Source organism: Pezoporus occidentalis, unplaced genomic scaffold (assembly GCF_034315485.1).
Source record: "Pezoporus occidentalis ecotype Australia unplaced genomic scaffold, CSIRO_AGI_Poc_V1 ctg379, whole genome shotgun sequence".
Lineage (NCBI taxonomy): Eukaryota > Metazoa > Chordata > Aves > Psittaciformes > Psittacidae > Pezoporus > Pezoporus occidentalis.
In genome coordinates, this window is record NW_026915701.1 from 41,969 (window position 1) to 66,485 (window position 24,517).

The 24,517-nt window shown below is 60.0% G+C and overlaps 4 protein-coding genes across 5 annotated transcripts; 3 read left to right on the plus strand and 1 right to left on the minus strand.

Annotated features, from left to right (window-relative positions):
* Positions 1-225: 225 nt before the first annotated feature.
* On the minus strand, positions 226-11,820 carry UBQLN4 (ubiquilin 4). 2 transcript variants are annotated; one of them, XM_062631845.1, is made up of 11 exons: positions 11,623-11,820; positions 9,510-9,661; positions 7,470-7,675; positions 6,893-7,155; positions 5,528-5,686; positions 4,480-4,705; positions 3,962-4,101; positions 3,450-3,533; positions 2,723-2,838; positions 1,725-1,902; positions 226-868 (listed from the first exon to the last, which is right to left on the minus strand). In XM_062631845.1, the coding sequence occupies exons 1-11, from the start codon at positions 11,776-11,778 to the stop codon at positions 716-718; spliced, it is 1,833 nt and encodes a 610-aa protein (XP_062487829.1). In that variant the 5' UTR covers positions 11,779-11,820; the 3' UTR covers positions 226-715. The 2 variants fall into 2 exon arrangements, with proteins under 2 accessions (XP_062487829.1, XP_062487830.1); XM_062631846.1 differs by lacking the exon at positions 3,450-3,533.
* Positions 11,821-13,270: 1,450 nt separating this feature from the next.
* Positions 13,271-16,891, plus strand: LAMTOR2 (late endosomal/lysosomal adaptor, MAPK and MTOR activator 2). The gene is made up of 4 exons (XM_062631860.1): positions 13,271-13,380; positions 15,911-16,073; positions 16,181-16,270; positions 16,760-16,891. The coding sequence occupies exons 1-4, from the start codon at positions 13,313-13,315 to the stop codon at positions 16,814-16,816; spliced, it is 378 nt and encodes a 125-aa protein (XP_062487844.1). The 5' UTR covers positions 13,271-13,312; the 3' UTR covers positions 16,817-16,891.
* Positions 16,892-17,375: 484 nt separating this feature from the next.
* Positions 17,376-20,188, plus strand: RAB25 (RAB25, member RAS oncogene family). The gene is made up of 5 exons (XM_062631862.1): positions 17,376-17,503; positions 18,374-18,569; positions 18,676-18,869; positions 19,027-19,107; positions 20,032-20,188. Exons 1-5 carry the CDS (start codon positions 17,464-17,466, stop codon positions 20,160-20,162), a joined length of 642 nt encoding a protein of 213 aa, XP_062487846.1. The 5' UTR covers positions 17,376-17,463; the 3' UTR covers positions 20,163-20,188.
* Positions 20,189-21,557: 1,369 nt separating this feature from the next.
* Positions 21,558-24,517, plus strand: LOC134170475 (ras-related protein Rab-11A-like). The gene is made up of 5 exons (XM_062631847.1): positions 21,558-21,692; positions 22,699-22,894; positions 22,974-23,167; positions 23,256-23,336; positions 23,507-24,517. The coding sequence occupies exons 1-5, from the start codon at positions 21,653-21,655 to the stop codon at positions 23,644-23,646; spliced, it is 651 nt and encodes a 216-aa protein (XP_062487831.1). The 5' UTR covers positions 21,558-21,652; the 3' UTR covers positions 23,647-24,517.

Sequence of the window (24,517 nt, forward strand, 5' to 3'; positions counted from 1 at the left end):
CCCCTCCGTCACTGTTCTGCTGCGCAGCACTTGCAGCTCAAGCTCAAGACCAGCAAAGCCTGATCCCTGAAGGCGTTTAAACTCCTTTACACCACCCCACGAGTGGAAAGAGGCCGCGTTTCCACGCTGGTGTCCCATCCATTAACCCTTTAGCAGGTCACCTGTGTGCAAGGGCCACGGGCTCAGTGCATCCAATGGAACATTAAGACAAAGAACAGCAGAAACTTGCAGGTAACCTCTTATTTTTTTTTTTTTTCCTCTTTTCTTTTGATCCAGGGTGAACGAAACCAAACCCCAAACTTGGCTCAAGATTTAAATATCTGCCTGAAAGGAGGGCTAAGGGCAAGGCAAATCATGTACAGTTAAAATCAAGCTACTCCAAACACAATCATTCCGGTAAGTAACTAGAATATCGCCTCTACCATCTAGAGAAAGAGAGAAGAGTGTCTGAGACAGGGCATATTTAGGAAAAAATACACATCTGAAGTCTCTGTGGCCACGATGAGAACTGGAATCCACATACAAGCCAGTTAAAGAGCATTTCAACATGAAATCTTAACTTAGTAGGAAGGTCAGGGTTAAGCTGTATCTTTTTGTGTTTTAAATACATGGACAGCTGTCAGATATGAAAATGATGGTGGGCTTTCCTGAAAGATCCCCTTGCGCATGTGTATGGATGCATGTGCTGACGCCTGTGGGGCAGCATGGCAAGAGTTTAGGAGGGCTGGGAGCCCAGCAGTCTCTCAATAGCTGCATTGATGTCTCCACCAGTGGCAATAAGAGCCTGGAGGTTGGCCTCACGGTTAATGAAGCCCATGGCATTCAGCTGCTCCAGCTGCTGTTGGAATCGCACTTCAGGGCTCTGCGCCTGCAGAGGGAAAGGACAAAGACCTTCAGACTCAGAGAGCAAAGAGCAGCACCCAGAACGGGCAGCGACGGCCAGGCAGGGAGCACGGGCTCAGCTTCAGGTGCACTGAAATACTTCAGGCTCACTCATAGAATCCCACACTGGTTTGGGTTGGAAGGGACCTTGAATCGCATCCAGTGCCACGGGCAGGGACCCCTTCCACTGGAGCAGGGTGCTCCGAGCCCCTGTGTCCAAGCTGGCCTTGAACACTGCCAGGGATGGGGCAGCCACAGCTTCTCTGGGCACCCTGTGCCTCAGCACCCTCACAGGGAAGAGCTTCTGCCTTAGATCCAACCTAAATCTCCCCTGTTTCAGTCTGAACCCATCACCCCTTGTCCTGCTGCTACCATCCCTGATGAAGGCCCCTCTCCAGCATCCTTCAGACCCTCGAAGCTGCTCTGAGGTCTCCGTGGAGCTTCTTTTCTCCAGGCTGAACAGCCCCAATGTTCTCAAGCTGTCTCCATACCGGAGCTGCTCCAGCCCCTGCTCATCCTCATGGCCTCCTCTGTATGCTCCAACCATGTCCTTCTGATGGTGGGGACACCAGAACTGCACAGTTCACTGATGTTACCCAGTCTGGCAACAGCAGCCACGCAGCAGCGCTGGAGGAGGAGGATCCCTGCCACTCTTGGCTCCAAACCTCTCCAAAGGGTTACTGCACCCTGAAGCCACCCTGAACCACCTCGGCACAAAGCACCAGAGAAACCTGCTGGGGACCACATCCCAGGAATGGGGTGGGATGGGGGCCAACCTCTACCTCCCCCTGGAGATGGCCACCCCCCAGCAGTGCATGGCCATGTAGCTGGGCATTACATACTTGAGAGCTTCCTCCGGCCAGCAGCTGGATCATCTGCTGCATGAGCTGCTGCTGGGGGTTCCCAGCCCCGGCTGGAGAGGCACTGGCCGGCGTCGAAGCGGAGGGAACGGGGTTCTCCGGGATTGTGCTTCCTCCTGTGGAGGACGGGGGCATTCGAGGCATGCCGAAGGAGCCGAGGCTGCAGAGGAAGGCAAGGGGTTGCTCAGAAGCAGGCTGGCACTTGGGGGTGTCCCCTGAAGGCTGGGAACACCCCCCCTCTCCAGGCTCTGCCAGGCTGCCCCTTAGGGAGATTTGTTTGTAAGCTGCTCACACGTGGTGCTGGGAGGGAGCAATGGGCCTGAAGGGAGCTACAGAGCCTGAAGGAGAGCCATGCTGCCAGGGAGCAGAAGGGCTGCTCACACACCACCCTGCCCCAACCCACCCACCCACCCTCTGCATCTCCTGCTGTACACAGAGAGGAAACTCGTGAGCGCAGCTGCTACCAACTACAGCAAGCAAGAGATGGGAAGTGGGTTCCAAAAGAAAGAATTCCAGAGTGATGTGGGGTGAAGAGGGACCTTAAAGCTCATCCAGTTCCAACCCCCTGCCACAGGCAGGGACACCTTCCACTAGAGCAGCTTGCTCCAAGCCCCTGTGTCCAACCTGGCCTTGAACACTGCACCCAAACCTTCTCCGTTCAAGCCATCCCAGTGTCCCACCACCCTCACAGGGAAGAGCCTCCCCCTAACAGCTCATCTCAGTCTCCCCTCTGGCAGGTTAAAGCCATTCCCCTTGTCCTATCACTACATGCTCCTTGCCAAAAGCCCTTCTCCAGCTTTATCACAGGGTCAAAGACTTGCCACGTGTAGGACAAACAAGCAGGAAGCGCTCATCAGCTGCAACTCGGAGCTCTGCACGCACCATGACAGTGCCCCAGGCAGATCTCCATCAATCAGCAGCTATTCTGCCTGCTGGCAGGGAGCTCTGCCTGCAGAAACCCACTCAGAAGCACTTGTTACCTTGGCACTAGTCCTGGGGCCTCCGTTTGCAGCGTCTGGAGTCCCTGCTGGATCTGGAGGAGCGCCTGCATGGCGCGGGGGTTGGTGAGAATGGAAAGGGAGTCTGGGTTCTGCATCTGGGAACAAAGGCACAAAGACACAGAGGTACCAAACAGCGAGAGCTCGGGCGGCCAGGGAGCCTCCAGCTTCACACCTGAGCAGCAAAGAGCAGAGCTGTGCCTCTCGCCCTGCAGCCAACAGCCAACCTGCGAGCCTGGTTCCTCCTCCAAGTCTCCAGGCTGCAGGGCTCACCTAGAGAGCTCCTTCAGGGTTTAGAGCCAACTTCCTAAAGGAACTGGGTGAAATCAGATTAGAACTGGGGGCACAGGCCTTGGGAATGCAAGGGATTTTCTCTCATTTACCGGAATGAAGCAGCTGCTGGAGCACAATTTGCTGTTTTCCTTTCTGTAACCTTGTTACAGTGAGAGGCTGGCCCCAGGGGGGTTTCATGGAGCTCAACTACCCTCAAGTCCACCTTTAGGTAATGTACACGACTTACTGCAGGCTGCCTTCTCTAAACAGGCTTTTCCTGTGCAAACCCCTTTCCTTCACAGCCCATGCCACCCCAGCCCACATGCTTCCTAGTCCACTTGACTGAGCAGCCCAGACTCCCCCTTTCCTACAGAGGATGGAGAAGCTCTGGAGCCCTGGGGCTGAGAGCAGCACAGGGCCAGACAGAGGCCTTTACCTGCTGCAGGAAGACAGGGAGCTGAAGGCGGAGCTGTTCTTGAAGCTGTGGATTCCCAGCAAAGAGGGGGACATTTACCATGATCTAGCAAGAGACAGCACACGTAGGTAGGGTCAGAGGGTTGCTGCCACTGGCTGTTAAGCCCTATGTAACTAAGCCACGAAGAACAAGTCAGTCATGCCCCTGACTCCCTCCCTGGGCTTTCAACATGTTCCCCTGCTAAAGGGGACTGAAACAGGGCCAGCTCAGTTCCTGGCAGCTGTGCTGAACAGTGGCCATGGGCAAAGAGAAGGGCCATTCCCATGTCCCTTTGAAAGCCACCTTTTTTGTTAGGGGCTCTGCTAAGACACCAGGGTCAGTACTGTGGAAGCCTTCAAGCAACTGAGAAATACATCAAAACTGTCTGTACTCCCTGAGCTCTCTGCTTGAGGAACCACTCCAACTAGAGAAGCAAGCACAAGCACTGCGAGCACAGCCCGGCTCATGACAGAAGACAACTGCAGTGCTTTTACCTGTGCTGCAAAGTCCGGGTTCTGGGCAAGAGTCTGCATCATGCTCCTCATGTAAGGGGCAGAGATCATGTTCTGCATCAGCTGAGGGTTTTCCGAAATCTGCTGCAGGAGTCCTTGCATCTCTGGGCTGTTAAACATCCCTGCAAGGGGAAAGGGAAGAGAAGACAAAGGAAAACCTCTTATACAAGCTTGAGCACTGCTGCAACGCACACAACAGCAATGTTTTCACTTCATCCCCATGCCAACAGGGACTATGGCTGTGGACAGCCACGGCAGTGCTTTGCTTGCCACTCTCCCATGCTCCTGTGGGCTGCAGGGACATTGGAATTCCCAAAGCAACTTCCTAACAGGGCACAGCAGAAATAACCCAGTTGTGCTTGAAGCTGGGCTGGAATCAGTCATCTGGAGAGCAGCCACAGACAGGCACCTGAATGCCACAGGGAGCTGCCCCCAGCCCGGGAAGCCTGGCTGACTTGCTCAGGCAGTAGCATCCCCTGGCTCCTCTCTTGCCTACGTACCAGCCCCAATGCTAGCAGCATTCAGCCCAAAGGGGTTGGATACAGTCGGTGTGCTCTGGGTGCCTGCTGAGCCAGTGCTGCCTTCGCTGCTGGGCGCCTGGCTCTGGGAAGCAGGAGGTGTAGGGCTCCAGGGGTTAGGTAATGGTTCTCTGTTCTCCGTCCGCAAAGGCTGCGAGCTGGAGCTCTCAGAATTCCCCGTCAAGGAAGAGAAAGGATTGTTGCCAAACTAGGGAAAAAGAAGAAAAGGAGAACCACGATCAGTTAGTCCCAGCAGAGAACGTCAGACTAAACCCACCTGTGCAGGAGCTGGGGAACAGACCAGCACATTCATCCAGGGCCAGAACTTGCTGAGCTCATGCTGTAATTTGCCTCCTGAGAAATGTGTATCTACAACACACCTCCCTCAGAAAAAGACCAGGCTCAAGGAGTGGCCACAGCCCCAGATTTGGCTCCCAAATGCAAGGCTTCCAAAGACCCCTGTCAAGCCAGCCCCCAGCCATACCAGTAGGTAATGTTAGACTGGAGTACATCTGCAGAGCCTTTTGCAGACAGACCTGTGCTCCCTCCTCCTGTGCTTCAAGCCAGCTGGAGCTCAGCCAGCTCCAATCCAAAGGCATCAGGCCTGAGCTAATAAGTAAGCCAGGTTGAGAGCAGAGGGCTGTGCTAACGAAGCTTCCCAGAGGTGATGGCTGGCATCCAGCCTGCCTGCAGACCAAAGGAGCCAGGGCAGGGCTCTGCTCACATACACCAAAGCAGATGACAGGCACTGCACAACGTCCTGCAGTTAGTGGCTGCCTTTATCATGCAGAGCAGCCATAGAATCCCAGATGGGTTGAGGCTGGAAGGGACCTTAAAGCTCACCCAGCCCCAGCCCCCTGCCACAAGCAGGGACACCTTTCATTAGATCAGATTGCTCCAAGCCATGCCCAGCCTGGCCTTGAACACTGCCAGGGATGGAGCATTTACCACTGCCAACAACCTGTGCCAGGGCCTCAGCACCCTCACAGTAAAGAACTTCTTCCTTGTATCTAAACCCCACAGCCCATACCTGCTCCCTGGCTGCACTGAACATGGGCTCCTGGATGTCCGTGTACATCCGGCGCAGGGCGTTGTATCCTCCTGGAATGCTCTCGAGGTTGCTCAAAGCACGGTCCTGGTTCCGCATCATCTCCTGCATCATGGCAGGGTTACGAGCCAATTCCATTGTCTGGGAGAAGGAGGAAAATGTGGAAAGCTCAGGCCCAAGTGCAGTGGGGAAGGCTGGAATGGATTAAGAGAGTGGGGAGCAGCCCAGGGGTATTCTACTGATCCAGCAACCAAGTGCTGAAAGAGTTAAAGCTGGGCTCCCAGGAGAAAGAGTATAATTAAACCCATTTCACAGCCAGGGAGCAGAGAGATCATTTATCCAAGCAAAGAGAGCCCCGGATCCTGGCTCCTCCCATCCCTGCTCAGCTCTTCCTTCCCAGCCTCAGCTCAGCTGGAGGAGATTGTTTTGTTTCTAAGCACTATCGGAACATCCAAACATTTAACACCCATATGCTCCCACTCAAAGGAGATGGACTGCATTCAACAGCTGAGAAGGTGGAAGAGACTGGATCCTTCCCGTTACAAGAAACCCAAGACATTCACCCTCTCCAAAGTTCTGATGGGTCTCCTCTGCAGAAGAAACCTCCAAACCCCATCTGAGGTGCTGCTCAGGCAGTTTGGTCCTGCACCTCTGGACCTTCATGTGTGGCTGACACAGTTGAAAGATAACTGAGAAGCAGATGGAAGCCAGGCTCATTGAGCAACAACCCAGAAAGACCTTCTGACAAGGCTCCCTGGGGACAGCAGAGACCTGTCAGGGGCTGTTTAACACTCAGGCTCTCACACTCATCCCTTACGCTCCCTTTCCGATGAACCTTCCATCTTCCACTCCTCCAGGGAATGGGTTCCCTTTGTTCTAGGATTGTATGGAAACCTTTAGGATTCCAGCCTACAACCAGTGCTCCCTGCTCTGCTACAGGTAGTAAAACACTGACTGTGCAGCTCTGTAGTCTATAGTTTATCCAGAGAAACAGAGAGAAACAAAAAGCTTTTGCAGTAGCTTCACTTGTTTGTGCCTGCTTTTCCTCCCATTCCTGACTGAGAACACAACACTTTCTATGCAGCACATTAGGATGATCCCAATATCCTTATTCTGCCCAACACATGATGGATTCAATAGCCCTGAAAGGAAGATGAGAGTTGCAAGTATGTGGGCTGAGTACTCAGTATTCACATAACTCAAGACCACCATCTGTTTGTGGGGAGCTTACAGCAGGAAGGAAGAGATCTTGAAAATCACTGATCTGGCATCACACACTCCCTTTGGAAGCTGGTCCACAAAGATGCTCTTGAACATGCTTTCCACAGGCCCTGGCACGTGCCTCACCTGCCTCATGAGCTCTGGGTTATTCAACATGTGGCTTATCTCTGGATTCCGCTCCATGAGCTGCTGCATCTGGGGATTGGCCATGATCATCTGCCTCATGAGGTCGGGGTTAGACATCATGTTCTGCACCAAGGGATTCTCCATTATCTGAGAAAGCATCTCCGGGTTGGACATCAGCTGCCGCTGCATCTGCTGCTGAAGCTCCATGAAGTTGGCAGAGCCCATCCCAAGGTTGCCCAACCCAGTGATGCCACCAAAGCCAGCTGGAGAGGGAACAACACACGGTGAGAAGGGTGAGTCAGTAACTGTCAGCAGCTGCAAGAGGACAAGCACCCACACTGATCTAGAGGTAGTCTATATCCCTGTAGCAGCCAGCTCTGAGGGAGAACACCCCCTAAACATGATACACGAAGGGCTTTGGCATCACCCATAGCAGGGAAACTGAGGCACGCTGCTGGAAGTAACTCCCGTGACACCTACAGCAAGCAGAGACAGCTACAGGGCTCAAGAACCCCAAGTCCCTGGGGCAGTCCTAGGAACCTCTTCTTTGGTGCCACACCTCACAGCCATCACTTACACAGGATGGATGGAGCACTATTAGGGCCTCCATCTCCAGGACCTCCCATGGTCCCTGAGCCACTGCTCCGCCTGCTGCCACTGCCGCCGTCGGAACCGGTGCTGCTGGATGTGGAAGGCTGAGACGGGGCAGCAGGAGAAGAAGGGGTTGCACTGGGGGCAGAAGCAGCATTGGGGGCAGAAGCAGCAGATGTTGAATCTTGGACCCTGCAAAGAAACCAGAAAGGCAGCATTAAACTCCAGAGATGCAGGAAGGGGGAGCGGAGTCCTCTGTGCATGGCCCCAGCCAATCAGCCCCACATTCCCACCTGCACGGATGGATCCACAGCTGTGCTCCCAGATGCCTTCCATCTAGCTGGAATCTGCCTCCCATCCTGCTGCAGAACAGCCCCTGATATCTTTATTCTGCCCCACGCAAAGTGGTTTGACTGGTCTTACCCCCAGTTATATCCAACTCTTCCTTGAATCCCACTGAACTCTTTACCTCAGCTATATCCCTGAGCAATGAATTTGCTCCAAACAGGAAAATCCTCCTGCTGCTCCCACAGAAACCACAGGAGGTTACAGCAGGGCTAGTGCATGGGGGAAACAAGGATCTGGTGCTCTGCAAACCCTCCCATGCACTGAATATTCCCATCAGTGCTCCTGAGGGCAAAAATAAGCATCAGCATTACTCAAACCCCAAATTCACTTTACTCATCCCAAGTGATGCTATTATGCCACTGACAAGTTGGGGTTCCCCCTCCCCCCCCCGAAAAACCCACCTTTCTCAAACTCCTTTTCCTTTTTCACTCTTATTCCAGGGCTTTAAACATCAAACCTGAAGGGCCCTGTCCACGTTCCAGCCTCAGCCCAAAACCAGGAGGCAGAGAATGGGGAAACAAAGCAAATAGGAAGCTGAACAAAAGAGGAAGGAGGAAGCTAGAGAAAGGTCACTTGGTTTCACTGAGCCAGGAAGAGGCTGTGATGCTCCCAGTCAGCACTTGCCTATGACTACCAGAAGGGGAAAACAAGAACGAGCAGCCCAGGAAAGCTCTTGTTTCCCCTTTGAAACAGCCAGCAGCAAACAGCACCAGGCTACCTGGAGATGCTGAATCCAGAGAGAGGCCTCCTGCAGAAGCTGACAATACACATGGCTTTGTAAAGGAGAGGGGGGAAAGAAAAGAAGGCTCTAATCTTCAGGAAGCCAATAAGAACCACACAAAGAGCCACAGCCCCCAGGGAGCCTGATGAGGCTGCAGCAGGGAGCCCCAGAAATGGTTGTGAAGGGGGGGTTGAGATCAGTAAGATGTGGCTGCACATCACTGTGAGGCACAGCGACTGTTCCCTAGAACCTTCTGGGCTCCCTTGGATAGCACTGCGAAGAGCCCAGCTCTGCAGGGATCAATCCTGTGTCCCTTTCTCAGATGGCCATGAGGGAGCTCAACCTGGGAGCGCCAAGGGGGGAGCCTGCTGCATGCACGTGGCCTGAGCCTCCCCTCAAGGTGCAGCACCCACCTCTCTGCCCCTGCAGACATGGCCCTGGGTACCACACCGAGGCACTGCTCTGCCTCACAGAGTGCTCTGCACACATGGTGTGCCTCCCACAGCACCTGAGAGAGCCCGAGCACAGGCTCAGAGCAGAGGACACGAGAGGAAGGGTAAGAAAAACTGGGTGTTAGTTTCCATTTCAACACAAAGCCACTGAGAAAGCAACTTCTGTCAGCAGCATCTTCTCTTGGCTGGAACTGGCATCAAGTTCTGCGGGGTTCTTTCAAGATTCCCAAGTTATAAAGGCTCAAAATACAGGAGTTGGGTTAACAAAGAGGCAACCCCCTCAGGCACTTGCCACCAACTTACCCAGCTGTGTAACCTAGCAGAAAGAGAGACCTAGGGATAAACCCACTGCAGGGAGAGAGCTGGGATCCATCTCCTCATGGATGACCACCACCAAACAAGTACTTCAGCCACCAATGGGGCAGAAACGTGTGTGTCCCCCCCCCCCATGATTTCCCTGCATCATCCATTTACCCTCAGCCCCCAACCCAAAGCAATTCCTTACTTCTGGGGAGTCTTGATGACCAAGTGCACAGTCAGCCCATCTTTGATCCCATGTTGATTCAAAGTGTCTCCATCCTTCAGGATCTTCCCGGCGAAGATCAGAACCAGCTGATCCTGTTTGGCTTTAAACCGCCTGGAAATCTCTTCTTTGAACTGAAAGCAAACCCCAAAGACAGCATCGCTCAGGCAAAAGGAGCAGCGAGGGGACGCTCGTCCTCCAGGTAGTGCATCCACGAAGGAAACAGTGGGAGGAACCACCAGGCCTTCAGCACCTCACCCAAAAGGAGCCCATGCAGGTACCAAGCAAGCTGCTGAGGATGTTTGCTGCAGGGTTCCAAGCGTGTATCTCAGACCTAATCCAAATACCCCCCCCCCTTCCAGCTTCCCAATCACTGAACTGTTTCTGCCTCTGCTTGAGGTTTTTCCTAAGGAAAGCCCAACTCGGCTTTAATACAGGCCAGGGCTCTATGGAAAAGGGAACAATCCTTTCTCAGCCAATGGAAATAAACTAGGTCTTCTCCAGTTCCTATTCCTGCAACCGAATTCCTGGTGAGCACGCTACGCCACACGGACACCTCTTCTTTCCTGCGGGATGGGGTGGAACGAAGCCTGCCCTTGCTAACCCAGCTGGGGCATTGCCCAGGTTGATTTCCCCTCAAGGAAAGCCTTGCATTGGGAAGCCACAAACTGCAGGGGATTCACAGCAAAAGGCTGGGATGGAAAGGAAAAGGAAAGGAAAAGGAAAGGAAAAGGAAAGGAAAAGGAAAGGAAAAGGAAAGGAAAAGGAAAGGAAAAGGAAAGGAAAAGGAAAGGAAAAGGAAAGGAAAAGGAAAGGAAAAGGAAAGGAAAAGGAAAGGAAAAGGAAAGGAAAAGGAAAGCAATGGAGGAGCTCACAGCCTTCCCAGCACAACGCCAGCCCTGGCCTCATGCTGCTCTCCCGAAGCTGACGGGGCAGGAGCAGGAGGCCTCCAGCCCCTGCCTACCCCAGGGCTCTGCTCTCTTCCAGGCCTTTCACGCCATCACCTTGTGCCCTCCCTCTAGCCCAGAGCAAGCCAAGAGCCGTGCCCATGACACCGTGGCCCAGTGGGCACAGGCACCGGGCAGTGCTGGAGCCAGGCCCTATGAAGCTCAGCCCCTATGAAGCTCACCCCTATGAAGCTCAGCCCTATGAAACTCAGCCCCTATGAAGCTCACCCCTATGAAGCTCACCCCCTATGAAACTCAGCCCCTATGAAGCTCACCCCTATGAAGCTCACCCCTATGAAGCTCAGCCCCTATGAAGCTCACCCCTATGAAGCTCACCCCTATGAAGCTCACCCCTATGAAGCTCAGCCCTATGAAGCTCAGCCCTATGAAGCTCACCCCTATGAAGCTCACCCCTATGAAGCTCAGCCCCTATGAAGCTCACCCCCTATGAAGCTCACCCCCTATGAAGCTCACCCCTATGAAGCTCACTCCTATGAAGCTCACCCCCTATGAAGCCCACCCCTATGAAGCTCACCCCTATGAAGCTCACCCCTATGAAGCTCACCCCTATGAAGCTCACCCCCTATGAAGCTCACCCCTATGAAGCTCAGCCCTATGAAGCTCACCCCCTATGAAGCTCACCCCCAAGCCCACACAGGGGCGGCTGCTCCCTTCCCTCTGCTCCCTTCAGCCAAAGCCTTGCCGAGCTCCTCTCCTCTGCCCCCCCCACCCCACGCAGCCCCACACGGCCTCACCCAGCTCTGCCCCACAGCCCCCTTCCGCTCCCCCCCCCCAGCCCCCTTCCCTCCCAAGCCTCCCCTCCCTCTGCAGACCCCCCCCGACCTCACCCCCTCCCCAACCCTGCCCCACAGCCACCGCCCCCCCCACACCCAAGGCCTGCTCCCCCCCAGACCCCATCCCTCACCCACCCCTCCCCGCCCCTCCAAGCCGGCCTCGCACAAGGCCCCGAAGGCCGGGGGTGCCCCACACCCCCCCCCCCGCTCCCCCCTCCGCCCTAAACCCACGTCCCCCCCACTTCCCATCCCCGCCGGCTCCTTCAACCCCCCCCTCCCCGTCCCCATGTCCCGCTCCCGACCCCCCCCCCCCCCAACCCAACCCCGCAGCCCCGGCCCGGCCCAGGCCCCCACCTCGCGCACGGAGGCGCCGTCCGCGATGACGATCTCCTCCTTGTCCTTAGGGGTCTTCACGGTGACGCGGATGAGAGCCCCACCGGGGCCCGCCTCGCTCTCCCCACCGGGGCCGGGCCCTCCTCCTCCGCCGCCGCCGCCGCTCGGCTCCGCCATTTTCGCCGCCCGCCCCGCCAGACCGGGCCGCCGACACAGAGACGTGGAGAGAGAGCGGCGCCACGGTCCGTCCGTCCGCCCCCCCCCCTCCTCTGCCGCGATGGCAACACTGCCCCCTGGCGGAGCGGCGGGAACCTGCAGTGCGGCGGCGGCTGCAACGGCAGGAACGGGGCGGAGGGAGGTCGTGGTCCGGATCCATCCTGAACCCCCATTACGGATCCCTCCTGCACCCCCATTACTGGATCCATCCTGAACCCCCATTACGGATCCCTCCTGCACCCCCATTACTGGATCCCTCCTGCACCCCCATTACGGATCCATCCTGAACCCCCATTACTGGATCCCTCCTGCACCCCCATTACGGATCCATCCTGAACCCCCATGAGCTGGATCCCTCCTGCACCCCCATTACGGATCCATCCTGAACCTCCATTACGGATCCATCCTGCATCCCCATTACTGGATCCATCCTGAACCCCCATTACTGGATCCATCCTGCACCCCCATTACGGATCCATCCTGAACCCCCATTACTGGATCCATCCTGAACCCCCATTACTGGATCCATCCTGAACCCCCATGAGCTGGATCCCTCCTGAACCCCCATTACGGATCCCTCCTGCACCCCCATTACGGATCCCTCCTGAACCCCCATTACGGATGCCTCCTGCACCCCCATTACGGATCCCTCCTGAACCCCCATTACGGATCCCTCCTGCACCCCCATTACGGATCCCTCCTGCACCCCCCATGAGCTGGCTCCCTCCTGAACCCCCATTACTGGATCCCTCCTGCACCCCCATTACTGGATCCCTCCTGCACCTCCATGACCGGATCCCTCCTGCACCCCCATTACGGATCCCTCCTGCATCCCTATTACTGGATCCCTCCTGCACCCCCATTACGGATCCCTCCTGCATCCCCATTACGGATCCACCCTGCACCCCCATTACCGGCTCCATCCTGAACCCCCATTACAGATCCCCCCTGCACCCCCATTACGGATCCATCCTGCACTCCCCATGAGCTGGATCCCTCCTGCACCCCCATTACGGATCCCTCCTGCACCCGCATTACTGGATCCATCCTGAACCCCCATTACGGATCCATCCTGCACCCGCATTACTGGATCCATCCTGAACCCCCATTACGGATCCATCCCGCACCCCCACCACTGGATCCCTGTTGACCCCCATTGCCCGCCCCCATCCCGCACCCCTTCCATGGGGGCTGCACCCCCCCAAGCTGCCTCCATCCCGCACCCCCTTTTCCAGCTCCCCCCCTTCCCTGACTCCTCTCCCAGCGCTCCCACTCCCGGCCGGGGCTGGACCCCGCTCCTGGGGGCTCCGCCGCCCTCCACCGTGACCCCCGGGGTGTCCGGGCGCGTTCCCCCCGCCCCGGGGACCCAGGCTCCGGGCTCCGGGGCACCGGGAACTACGAGTCCCGGCGTGCTCCGAGGCGAGCCCGGCTCCGCCCTGCCCCGGCCCCGCTGCTCTCGGGGAGCGGAACGGAGCGGAGCGGAGCGGGCGCGGCCATGCTGCGCCCCAAGGCCCTCACGCAGGTGCTGAGCCAGGCCAACACCGGCGGCGTCCAGAGCACGCTGTGAGCGGGGAACCGGCGCTGACCGGGACCGGGAGGGGCTGCGGGGGGAGCCGGGAGGGGCCCGGGGGGGGGGGGCGCGGTGCGGGGCGATGGGGAGGTGCGGGGTGCACAGTGTGGGGTGATGGGGAGATGTGGGGTGCTGGGAGGTGCAGGATGTGCAGTGTGGGGTGATGGGGAGATGTGGGGTGCTGGGAGATGCAGGGAGCGCAGCGGGGGGTGCTGGGAGATGCAGGGAGCACAGTGTGGGGTGCTGGGAGATGCAGGATGTGCAGTGCGGGGTGATGGGGAGATGCGGGGTGCTGGGAGGTGAGGGGTGCACAGTGCGGGGTGATGGGGAGATGTGGGGTGCTGGGAGATGCAGGGAGCACAGTGTGGGGTGCTGGGAGATGCAGGATGTGCAGTGCGGGGTGATGGGGTGATGTGGGGTGCTGGGAGGTGCAGGGAGCGCAGTGTGGGGTGATGGGGAGGTGCGGGGTGCTGGGAGGTGCAGGGAGCGCAGTGTGGGGTGATGGGGAGATGTGGGGTGCTGGGAGGTGCGGGGTGCACAGGGCGGGGTGATGGGGAGATGTGGGGTGCTGGGAGGTGCAGGGAGCGCAGTGTGGGGTGATGGGGAGATGCGGGGTGCTGGGAGGTGCGGGGTGCACAGTGTGGGGTGATGGGGAGATGCGGGGTGCTGGGAGGTGCGGGGTGCACAGTGTGGGGTGATGGGGAGGTGCGGGGTGCACAGTGTGGGGTGATGGGGAGGTGCGGGGTGCTGGGAGATGCAGGGAGCGCAGTGTGGGGTGATGGGGAGATGTGGGGTGCTGGGAGATGCAGGGAGCACAGTGTGGGGTGATGGGGAGATGTGGGGTGCTGGGAGATGCAGGGAGTGCAGTGTGGGGTGCTGGAAGATGCAGGGAGCACAGTGCGGGGTGCTGGGGAGCTGCAGAGCACTGGGAGATGCAGGGAGCACAGTTTGGGGTGTTGGGGAGATGTGGGGTGCGGGGAGATGTGGGGTGCTGGGAGATGCAGGGAGCGCAGTGTGGGGTGCTGGGGAGATGCGGGGTGCTGGGAGATGCAGGGAGCACAGTTTGGGGTGTTGGGGAGATGTGGGGTGCTGGGAGATGCAGGGAGCGCAGTGGGGGGTGCTGGGAGATGCAGGGAGCACAGTGTGGGGTGCTGGGAGATGCAGGATGTGCAGTGCGGGGTGATGGGGAGATGTGGGGTGCTGGGAGGTGCGGGGAGCGCAGTGTGGGGTGCTGGGAGGTGCAGGATGTGCAGTGTGGGGTGATGGGGAGATGTGGGGTGCTGGGAGATGCAGGGAGCGCAGTGTGGGGTGATGGGGAGATGTGGGGTGCTGGGAGATGCAGGGAGCGCAGTGTGGGGTGCTGGGAGATGCAGGATGTGCAGTGCGGGGTGCTGGGGAGATGCGGGGTGCTGGGAGATGCAGGGAGCGCAGTGGGGGGTGATGGGAGGTGCAGGGAGCGCAGTGGGGGGTGCTGGGAGGTGCAGGGAGCACAGTGTGGGGTGATGGGAGATGCAGGATGTGCAGTGCGGGGTGATGGGGAGATGCGGGGTGCTGGGAGGTGAGGGGTGCACAGTGCGGGGTGATGGGGAGATGCGGGGTGCTGGGAGGTGAGGGGTGCACAGTGCGGGGTGATGGGGAGATGTGGGGTGCTGGGAGGTGCGGGGTGCACAGTGCGGGGTGATGGGGAGATGTGGGGTGCTGGGAGGTGCGGGGTGCAGTGGGGGGTGATGGGAGATGCAGGATGTGCAGTGCGGGGTGATGGGGAGATGCGGGGTGCTGGGAGGTGCGGGGTGCACAGTGTGGGGTGATGGGAGGTGCAGGATGTGCAGTGCAGGGTGATGGGGAGATGTGGGGTGCTGGGAGGTGCGGGGTGCACAGGGCGGGGTGATGGGGAGATGTGAGGTGCTGGGAGGTGCGGGGTGCACAGTGCGGGGTGATGGGGAGATGTGGGGTGCTGGGAGGTGCGGGGTGCACAGTGCGGGGTGATGGGGAGATGTGAGGTGCTGGGAGGTGCGGGGTGCACAGTGCGGGGTGATGGGGAGATGTGGGGTGCTGGGAGGTGCGGGGTGCACAGTGTGGGGTGATGGGAGGTGCAGGGAGCGCAGTGTGGGGTGATGGGGAGATGTGGGGTGCTGGGGAGGTGCAGGGAGCACAGTTTGGGGTGATGGGGAGCTGCAGAGCACTGGGAGATGCAGGGAGCACAGTGCGGGGTGCTGGGGAGCTGCAGAGCACTGGGAGATGCAGGGAGCACAGTGCAGGGTGCTGGGGAGGTGCAGGGAGCACAGTTTGGGGTGCTGGGGAGATGGCAGGATGTGCAGTGCATGCTGCACAGTGACAGAACCATACATGGTACATGATGCACGGTTGCACCAGGACCATGCATGGTACTTGCCCACCAGGCTCGTGCCTGCTCCGCAGCAATGCTGGGCTTGGGGGGGGGGGCTGTGATGGGGTCTGGTGCCCCACTGGGTTTAGAGGCACCAATCCACTCCCCCACACACACCCCCCACATCTCATTTACAGGCTCCTGAACAATGAGGGGTCCCTGCTCGCCTACTCAGGCTATGGGGACACCGATGCCAGGGTCACCGCGGCCATCGCCAGCAACATCTGGGTGGCCTATGACAAGAACGGGCACCAGGCGTTCAATGAGGACAACCTCAAATTCATCCTCATGGACTGCATGGTACGTGGGGCTGGGGACTGCTGTCGTGTCCCCACACCGAGGGGGTGGCTCTGGGATCCCGCGGGATCAAGCTTTGGGTGCGATGGGTGCTGTTTCTCCCTGGGCAGGAGGGGCGAGTGGCCATCACGCGGGTGGCGAACCTGCTGCTCTGCATGTATGCGAAGGAGACGGTTGGATTTGGGATGCTGAAGGCCAAGGTAATGCTGGCAGGGAGGGGGCCAGAGGGGCACAGGGCCGTGTCTGTGCTGTGGGGTGAGAAGGAGCAGATTAGGGTGAGGATGGGGGTGGTGGAGGAGCCACCATAGAATGGAATCACAGAACGGGGTGGGTTGAAGGGACCCTAAAGCTCATCTGAGGCCACAGGCAGGGACACTTTCTGCTGGAGCAGGGTGCTCCAAGCCCCTGTGTCCAACCTGGCCTTCAGCACTGCCAGGGATGGGACATCCAAACCTTCTCCATCCAACCCATCCCAGTGTCCCACCGCCCTCCCAGGGAAGAGCTTCTGCCCCACATCCCATCTCCATCCCCCTTCTGGCAGGTTAAAGCCATTCCCCTTGTCCTGTCCCTGCATCCCTAGCCCCTCTTCCTGTAGCCCCCATACAATGATATGAACTAACAGAAGCACATGGGGTGTGGGGGTGTGGGGTGTGTGACCCCCCCCCCGGCCCTCTTCATGCCACCCACAGGCTCAGGCGCTGGTCCAGTACCTGGAGGAGCCGCTCACGCAAGTGGCCGCATCCTGAGCGCTGGAGCAGCGCTTGGAGGTGCCACCCCGTGAAGTTTGGTGCTGATCAGCGACCCCAGAGCTCGGGGTGCCTTTGCAAAAAGAACCTGTGGGTGGGGAGGAATAAAAAGTGTCTCTGATGCTGGCGGCCTTTGTGTGTCTTCTTGCGAACGAAGGGAGCTGGAGTGGGGGGGGGGCTTTGGGGCGAGAAGGGATGCGATGGGCCCGTGGCAAGGGGAGTGGGTCTAGCGGAGCCCCCCTGCCCAGCCGCACTGGGGCGATGGGGGGGCAGCGGGGGCCCTTCCCCTTCGCGTTCTCGCCGTCTTTCACACGATGGCAGCAGAGACAAGGAAACGCGCTCGGAACCCATTGGAGCTCGGGGAGAAGGTGGAGGGGGGGGGGTCTCGTCCTGCCCTGCTTGCCCCACGCTGGTTCCACAGCCCGGCCCCAGCTCCTCCTCCGGCCGCCCCGTGCCGTGTCCCATGGGTGCCATTACCTGCCCGACGTGCGCTGCGACACCCGGTCCCACCCCTCGAGCGAGGGCGGTTGCGTTGCGCTGCTCCGCTCCGCCGGCCCCGCAGCGCAAAGGAAACTTTGCTCCTTCCTCCCGGCTCCCATCGGTGCCTCCGGGAGCCGCCGGCTTTGGGAAGCAGGAAACGGGGCGCCATGGGCAGCGCCGAGGAGGATTATAACTTCGTCTTCAAGGGTGAGCCCCTCGGTGGCCGCAGAAGGGATGGAGCAGGGACGGCGGAGGGATGGGGACCGGGGGCTTCATTGGGTGCCCCCCGCACTGTGGTGCTGAGCAGCTCGGCTGATACCGTGTGTCCCGGGAACTGTGAAGGGGCTGGAGGTCAGCGAGCAGGATGCGGCCTCCGGTGTGTCCCCAGTGAGGTCAGGGCTGGGGAGGAGGGCTCCAGGGTCCGTGGGGGCACGGGGAGCACCCCACACTGCGGCCCTATGGGGGGGGAGAAGCACCGCATGAGCCCATTGACCTGGGTGCCTGAAAGTCACTTGGGTGCGGGTGGTGGCACGTGGAGGACACGGGGGTCAGACCTGGGCTGGAGAAGCAGGGGCCCAGCCTCGTGTCCCCCCCCTCAGCTTGTGCTCCTCAAGCACAGGTCCTGGTGTCCTGGGTGCCACCAGCTGCACCTTGGGGCTCCCCTGGGGCAAGGAGGGATGGAGAAGGGGTGACCCTCACCCTGCTGCTGCCAGCAGGTCCTGGTGGCTGTGACCCACCTCGAACAGCATTGGGAGCACAGGAGCAGGATGCTCCAAACCCCTGCGTCCAACGTGGCCTTGAGCACAGGGATGGGGCAGCCACAGCTTCTCTGGGCACCCTGTGCCAGCGCCTCAGCACCCTCACATCCCTGCCCACATTATACATACCCAGCAGGATATGTTCCATGTCATCACTGCCCAGGCAATGAGGGATGCCCGTGCACCCTGTGGCAGTGCAGAGGCCACCCTGCCGAGGCACCAAGCATCTGGCTGGCCCGGCTCAGGTTAGCGGGATTCCTCGGAGCAGCCTTTTCCCCTCCTCGGCAGCTCCAGCAGGATTCCTCCTTTCCTCCCTCAGTCGTCCTGATCGGGGAGTCTGGGGTGGGCAAAACCAACCTGCTGTCCCGCTTCACCCGCAATGAGTTCAACCACGACAGCCGCACCACCATCGGCGTGGAGTTCTCCACGCGCAGCATCCTGGTGGGAGACTCCGTGGTGAAGGCGCAGATCTGGGATACAGCCGGGCTGGAGCGGTACCGCGCCATCACCTCCGCGTAAGGATGCGAGACCCAAAAGCGGGGCTGCCCGTGGTACCCGGGTGATGAAGATGCTGAGGGTGTGTGTGTGTGTTAGATGGGTGATGCTGAGGTTCTGCCACAGGTATTACCGGGGGGCTGTGGGTGCCCTGGTTGTCTTTGACATCACCAAGCACCAGACGTACGATGTGGTGGAGCGGTGGCTGAAGGAGCTCTATGACCACGCTGAGCCCAGCATCGTCGTCATGCTGGTGGGGAACAAGACTGACCTGGCCCAGGCTCGGGAGGTGCCCATGGAGGAGGCAAGGATGTTTGCAGGTACAGGCTGGCACCTTGCTCTAAGGACTGGGGGGCTTGGGGACCCCCCCCTTGACAGCAGGGACCTGCATCAACGTGGGCACCTGGACATCTCCAAAGGGGCTCCAGGGCAGAGCTGTGCCCTGGCCCGGCTCTGTATCGGCTCCTCTCATTGCAGACAACAACGGGCTCTTGTTTGTGGAGACCTCAGCGCTGGATTCCACCAACGTCGAGCAGGCGTTTGAGACCATCCTGACGGGTACACGCACCAGCACCGTGCTGCAGGGGGGTCCTGGGGGGCAGCAGGACCTTGGGGGACCCTCACTGGGTCTCTGTACGGTGCTTCTGCTCTGCCCTGCCCCACGGCAGCCCTTTGGGGATGGTTTCTGGTCTTTCTGGCTGGTTTGGTTCCATGCTCTCCTGTTGGGCGTTCCACTTGGAGCTCCCTTGGCTTTGTTCTCCCGGCCCCTTGGGCATTCCCCATTTCCGGGGGGGAGTTGGAGCTCCTTCCCCTGTAATCTCTGGTTTCCCTTCCTGTTGTCCTGGGCTCCTGACTCAACGTCTCCAGCACGTTGTGGAACCTGCCGTGGGGAGATGGGGGGCACAGGGATGGAGCTGGGGTGATGCTCCTGCAGGAGCAGCTCTGGGTGCACTGGGGCAGGAGGGCAGGGAGATGGGGGCACAGGGATGGAGCTGGGGCAGCTCTGGGTGCACTGGGGCAGGAGGGCAGGGAGATGGGGCACAGGGATGGAGCTGGGGCAGCTCTGGGTGCACTGGGGCAGGAGGGCAGGGAGATGGGGGCACAGGGATGGAGATGGGGCAGCTCTGGGTGCACTGGGGCAGCTCTGGGTGCACTGGGGCAGGAGGGCAGGGACATGGGGGCACAGGGATGGAGCTGGGGTGATGCTCCTGCAGGAGCAGCTCTGGGTGCACTGGGGCAGGAGGGCAGGGACATGGGCTGTGCCGTGCCATGCCCCAGCCCGGGGTGAAGCACTCCTCCAGGTTGGGCAAGAGGAAGTTGCCCCAGCGCAGGGTGTTCCCGTGGGGCCGCAAGGATGCGGCTGGGAGGGAGCTGCTTCCTTGTAACCCCTCAGCTCGCAGAGGGGAAGCAGCGGCACCGGTCCGAAGGTGAGCAACGAGCAACGGCCCCTCTGCCCCCCCCCCGGCACCCCTTCTTTTGCAGAGATCTTCCGCAAGGTGCAGCAGCAGAAGCAGAGGAGCGGCCAAGCCAGCACGGTGGCACTGGGCAGCGGGAGCGCTGGCAGCGCGGCCGCGGCACAGGAGGAGAAGCGCCCGTGTTGCGTGGCCATTTGAGGGGTGCAGCCCCCCCCCGGGGACCCCCAGGATGCAGAGCTGGGCCTGCCAGGACCCCCTGCCCAGCCATGGGAGCCTCTGCGACCCTCATCCGGCCCCTGGGGCTGCTCCCGTGGGGCCGTGTCGCGAGGATGTGGGTGTCCGAGCGCGTCTCCATCCCGAGCCCTACGGAGCCAAGTGGCAGCGCTCAGCCCTTGGCGCAGCTCTGGCCCCATCCTATGTGTGGGGCAAGCGTGATGGCAGGACCCAGGGAAGGTGCCTCCTGGCTGCGCGGTGCAGAGCTGGGTGCTGGGGCCCGGGAGCAGCTCCGTGTCCAGTGTGATGGTGACACCATCATTAAAGGACTTGTGAAAGGCAGGCTTGCTGAGCTGGAATTCCTGCGGGACTGTGGTCCCCACCTCTGGGATGCGCTTCAGGATATGGGCACCCAAGGCCATGGTCCCCCTGTGTCCCCTTTCCCATGCAGCCTTTCCGTGTCCCCACATCCTTGGTGGCTTAGAGCATCAACCAGGTTGGAAATGACCTGATCCAAGCACTGCCAAGGGCACCACTAACCCATGGCACCAAACCACGTCTTGGCCTCAGGCAGGTATCCAAAAATGCTTGGAAATGGGAGAATTGCTGCTGGATTCCCCCAGTTCTGGGCTCTTGCTTTCCCTTCGCATAGGGCAAGGCAAGGCAGCCCAGCTCCCATCTCACATCTGTGGTTCTGCATGGAGAGCATGGCCCTGGCTGTCGCTGTTGGTGGCACGCAGCCACACTGGTGGCCTTTCCCTGCTGCCATAGAACCATGGGATGGGTGGGTTTGGAAGGGAGCTTAAAGCTCATCCAGTTCCAGCCCCTGCCATGGGCAGGGCCCCTTTCCACTGGAGCAGGGTGCTCCAAAGCCCTGTGTCCAACCTGGCCTTGAACACTGCCAGGGATGGGGCATCCAAACCTTCTCCATTCAACCATCCCAGTGTCCCCAAACCCTCATAAGGAAGAACTTCTGCCTAAGATCCCATCTCCATCCCCCTCTGGCAGCTTAAAGCCATTCCCTTATCCTGTCCCTGCATCCCAAAGCCCCTCTCCAGGTTTCCTGCAGCCCCTTCAGGCACTGGAGCTGCTCTCAGGTCTCCCCTTGAGGACCCTTCTCTTCTCCAGGCTGCCCCAGCCCAGCTCTCCCAGCCCGGCTCCAGAGCAGGGATGCTCCAGCCCTCGCAGCAGCTCCGTGGTCCCTCTTGTGCTGTTGCTCCAGAGCTGGATGCAGGATGCAGGGCCGGGGGGGGGTAGGTCTCACAGGGCCGGGGAGCAGCCCCATACCTGCCCCTTTACCTGGCCCAGGTGAAGGCACCTTCCCGGTGATGGGCAGCCCCGGCAGCCAATGGTTTGGGAGGAGGAAGGGCTGTGGCCACCTCCGAGTGCGCACGGAACAGCCCCGTCCAGGGCTGGATCAGGCCCGGAAATCCCAGCCTGCCCCCAGTGGGATCGGGGCTGCGGCGCTGGGCAGGATGCGGGGCAAGGACGATGAGTACGATTTCCTCTTCAAAGGTGGGTCTCCTGCGCTGGCCATGCCTGCCATGAGCTGAGCCCGGTCTCAGCCTCCCTGCGGTGCCCCTGGGATGGAGCTGGAGCAGACTGGGATATAACACAGAGCATCCCGTTGATGGGGACCGGGGGGGGGGGGATTGCTGGGGAGATGGGCACAGGGAAGGTGGGTGATGGCGTTGTTGGCATGGAGGTTGCTGCTGTGGTTTGGGATGGTTGATGCCATGGTTGTGGCTGCTGAGGGGGGTGTTTGTGGTCCTTGTGCTGCTGGGGGGCTCAGAGTAAGTGAGTCCAGGGCATGGCTGCTTATTGGAACCTCCCGTGGGGGTCCTGCCTGGAGCTCCAGGCTCTTCCCATCCCCACCTCCGGGCTGGGATGCGATGTGTCAGGGATGTGATGCTCGCAGAGGCAGCAAGACCAGAGCCCACCGACTGCTTTAGTGCGCGGGGTGGAGGATGCTGCTCGAGTCCTCCTTGTCCTTTCTTTCTCTGTAAGACCCCCCCCGGCATCCTGCCCCCAGGCTGGGTCCCGCGGGGGGTGTCCCTGCACCCGGGAATGCTCGGAATCATCAGCGAGGGCATTGAGAAATAACTAAATAGCATCAAAATCCAACCCCTTTGAGTCATAAACTCAACAAACTCGATGGGGGAGCTGCGAGATGAAGCGTCCCGGAGCCTGTCTCACCGGGCTCCATAGGGACCGGCCAGGGAGGAGGAGGAGGAAGAGGAGGAGGAGGAGGAAAATGCTTCTTTACAGACCAGGTCTCCTGTGCACCTTCAGGGCTGCAGAGGAGACCCGGTTGTGCTTGGCCTCTCTGGCCCGGCTGCCTCCACATGGGTCCTGCCTCTGCTTTCCCCCCTCCCTGTTTTATGTGTATGGAGCTTTCCCATCCCTGGAGCTGGGCAGGGAACTCCTGGCAAGGTCCAGGAACGCTCTCGAGGGGTGTTCTCAGGTGGTTGTGGGTGTCCAGCGGGGCTGACCCTGTGCTTGTGTCCCCCCCCCCCAAAAGTTGTGCTCATTGGGGACTCTGGGGTGGGGAAGAGCAACCTCCTCTCGCGCTTCACCCGCAACGAGTTCAACCTGGAGAGCAAGAGCACCATCGGCGTGGAGTTTGCCACCAGGAGCATCCAAGTGGAGAACAAGACGGTGAAGGCTCAGATCTGGGATACGGCCGGGCAGGAGCGGTACCGCGCCATCACCTCCGCGTGAGTCCCCCTCGCCTCCCCGTGGGGTGTTTCCCCACCGCAGGGCCCTGCTGTGACGCGTCCCCTCGCTGTGCCCCAGCTATTACCGTGGGGCCGTGGGGGCTCTGCTCGTCTACGACATCGCCAAGTACCTGACGTACGAGAACGCCGAGCGGTGGCTGAAGGAGCTGCAGGACCACGCCGATGCCAACATCGTCATCATGCTGGTGGGCAACAAGAGCGACCTGCGGCACCTCCGCGCCGTGCCCACCGATGAGGCCAAGAGCTTTGCAGGTACCCGCTCCCCATCCTGCCCTGTCCCCGTCTCCATCCCGGAGCTGCGGATCTTGGCACCGGTATGAGCTCGCCTTCATCCTTGCAGAGAAGAATGGGTTGTCCTTCCTGGAGACGTCTGCTCTGGACTCCACCAACGTGGAGACGGCGTTCCATACCATCCTCACGGGTAAGGGGGTGGCTTTGGACACCGTGTTCTCCCAGGACCCTGCTGCGGTGGGATCCTGCTCCCCATGGCAGGGGGGAGATGAGGGCGTTTGCCCCCTTGGAGCTGTGTGTTTTGGGGGTCCCCCACTCAAACCCTCCCTTCAAGCTCCTGTTTCTCCCCTTTGCTGGCAGAGATTTACCGCATCGTGTCCCAGCGGCAGATCCCGGGGCAACCGGAGCCCGAGTTCGGCCCCAGCACCAGCATCGAGCCCATCCGGGTGCTGCCCACGCAGCAGGAGGGCAGGCAAGGACCCTGCTGCCAGAACATCTGAGCACCCCCAAGAGCACCCACCAAGCGATGGCATCACCTTTATCACCCTCTACCTCTGCTCGCTGCAGCTCCCTCCGGACGCAGCGGCTGCTTCTGCATCGCTGCCCTTGCGTGCACCATCGCGCTCGCCCTGTGTTTATGTAGGACCTCCACAAATAGCAGGGGGAAAACCCCACCAGGGTCTCTCCCTTCTCTCCCTCGTTGTTTGGGACCTGGCATCTCTTTGTGTCCCTGCTTCCTCTAGCCCTGAAGGCACTGCCATGGGGTGACTCAGGGTGGCACTGAGTAAGCGCAAGCATCCATGGGTGCAGCCCTTCAGGGCAGGGTGGGGAGGGGGACATTGGGTGCACCCTTCTTTGGGTTGCACCCAGCCCTGCCCCTTCCGCGTCAAGGGCTGGGTGAGCCTCTGGGTGCTGGTGGGGCAGCCGTGGGGCACCCCGGTGCGGGCAGGTAGGGACAGGACAAGGGGAATGGCTTGAACCTGCCGGAGGGGAGATGGAGATGAGCTCGGAGGTGGTTCCATGATTCTAGGATCCCTTCCGCTGGGGACATCTCCTTTCGGGGAGCCCTAAGGGGGGTGCCAAGGGGATGCTGTGGGTGGGCAGGGGTCCCCCTGCATGGCCAGAGCCAGCACATGGGACCCCTCAGCTCTGCCTGCCCGGAGGCACGATCCTGCCCCACTCAAAGCGCCATCAGTGGTGGGGCTGGTGACAACCGGGCTGCCACTAGATGGAGCGGGTGCTGCACCCATGGGTGCCGATGGCCCCAGCCCCTGCCTGCCGTGGCCCCAGCTTCACTCCCTATTCCCCATAGTGCTGGGTGCGTGTCCCCATCCCAGCGCAGGGTCCGGGGGTCTCTGTCTCTCCGTGGCT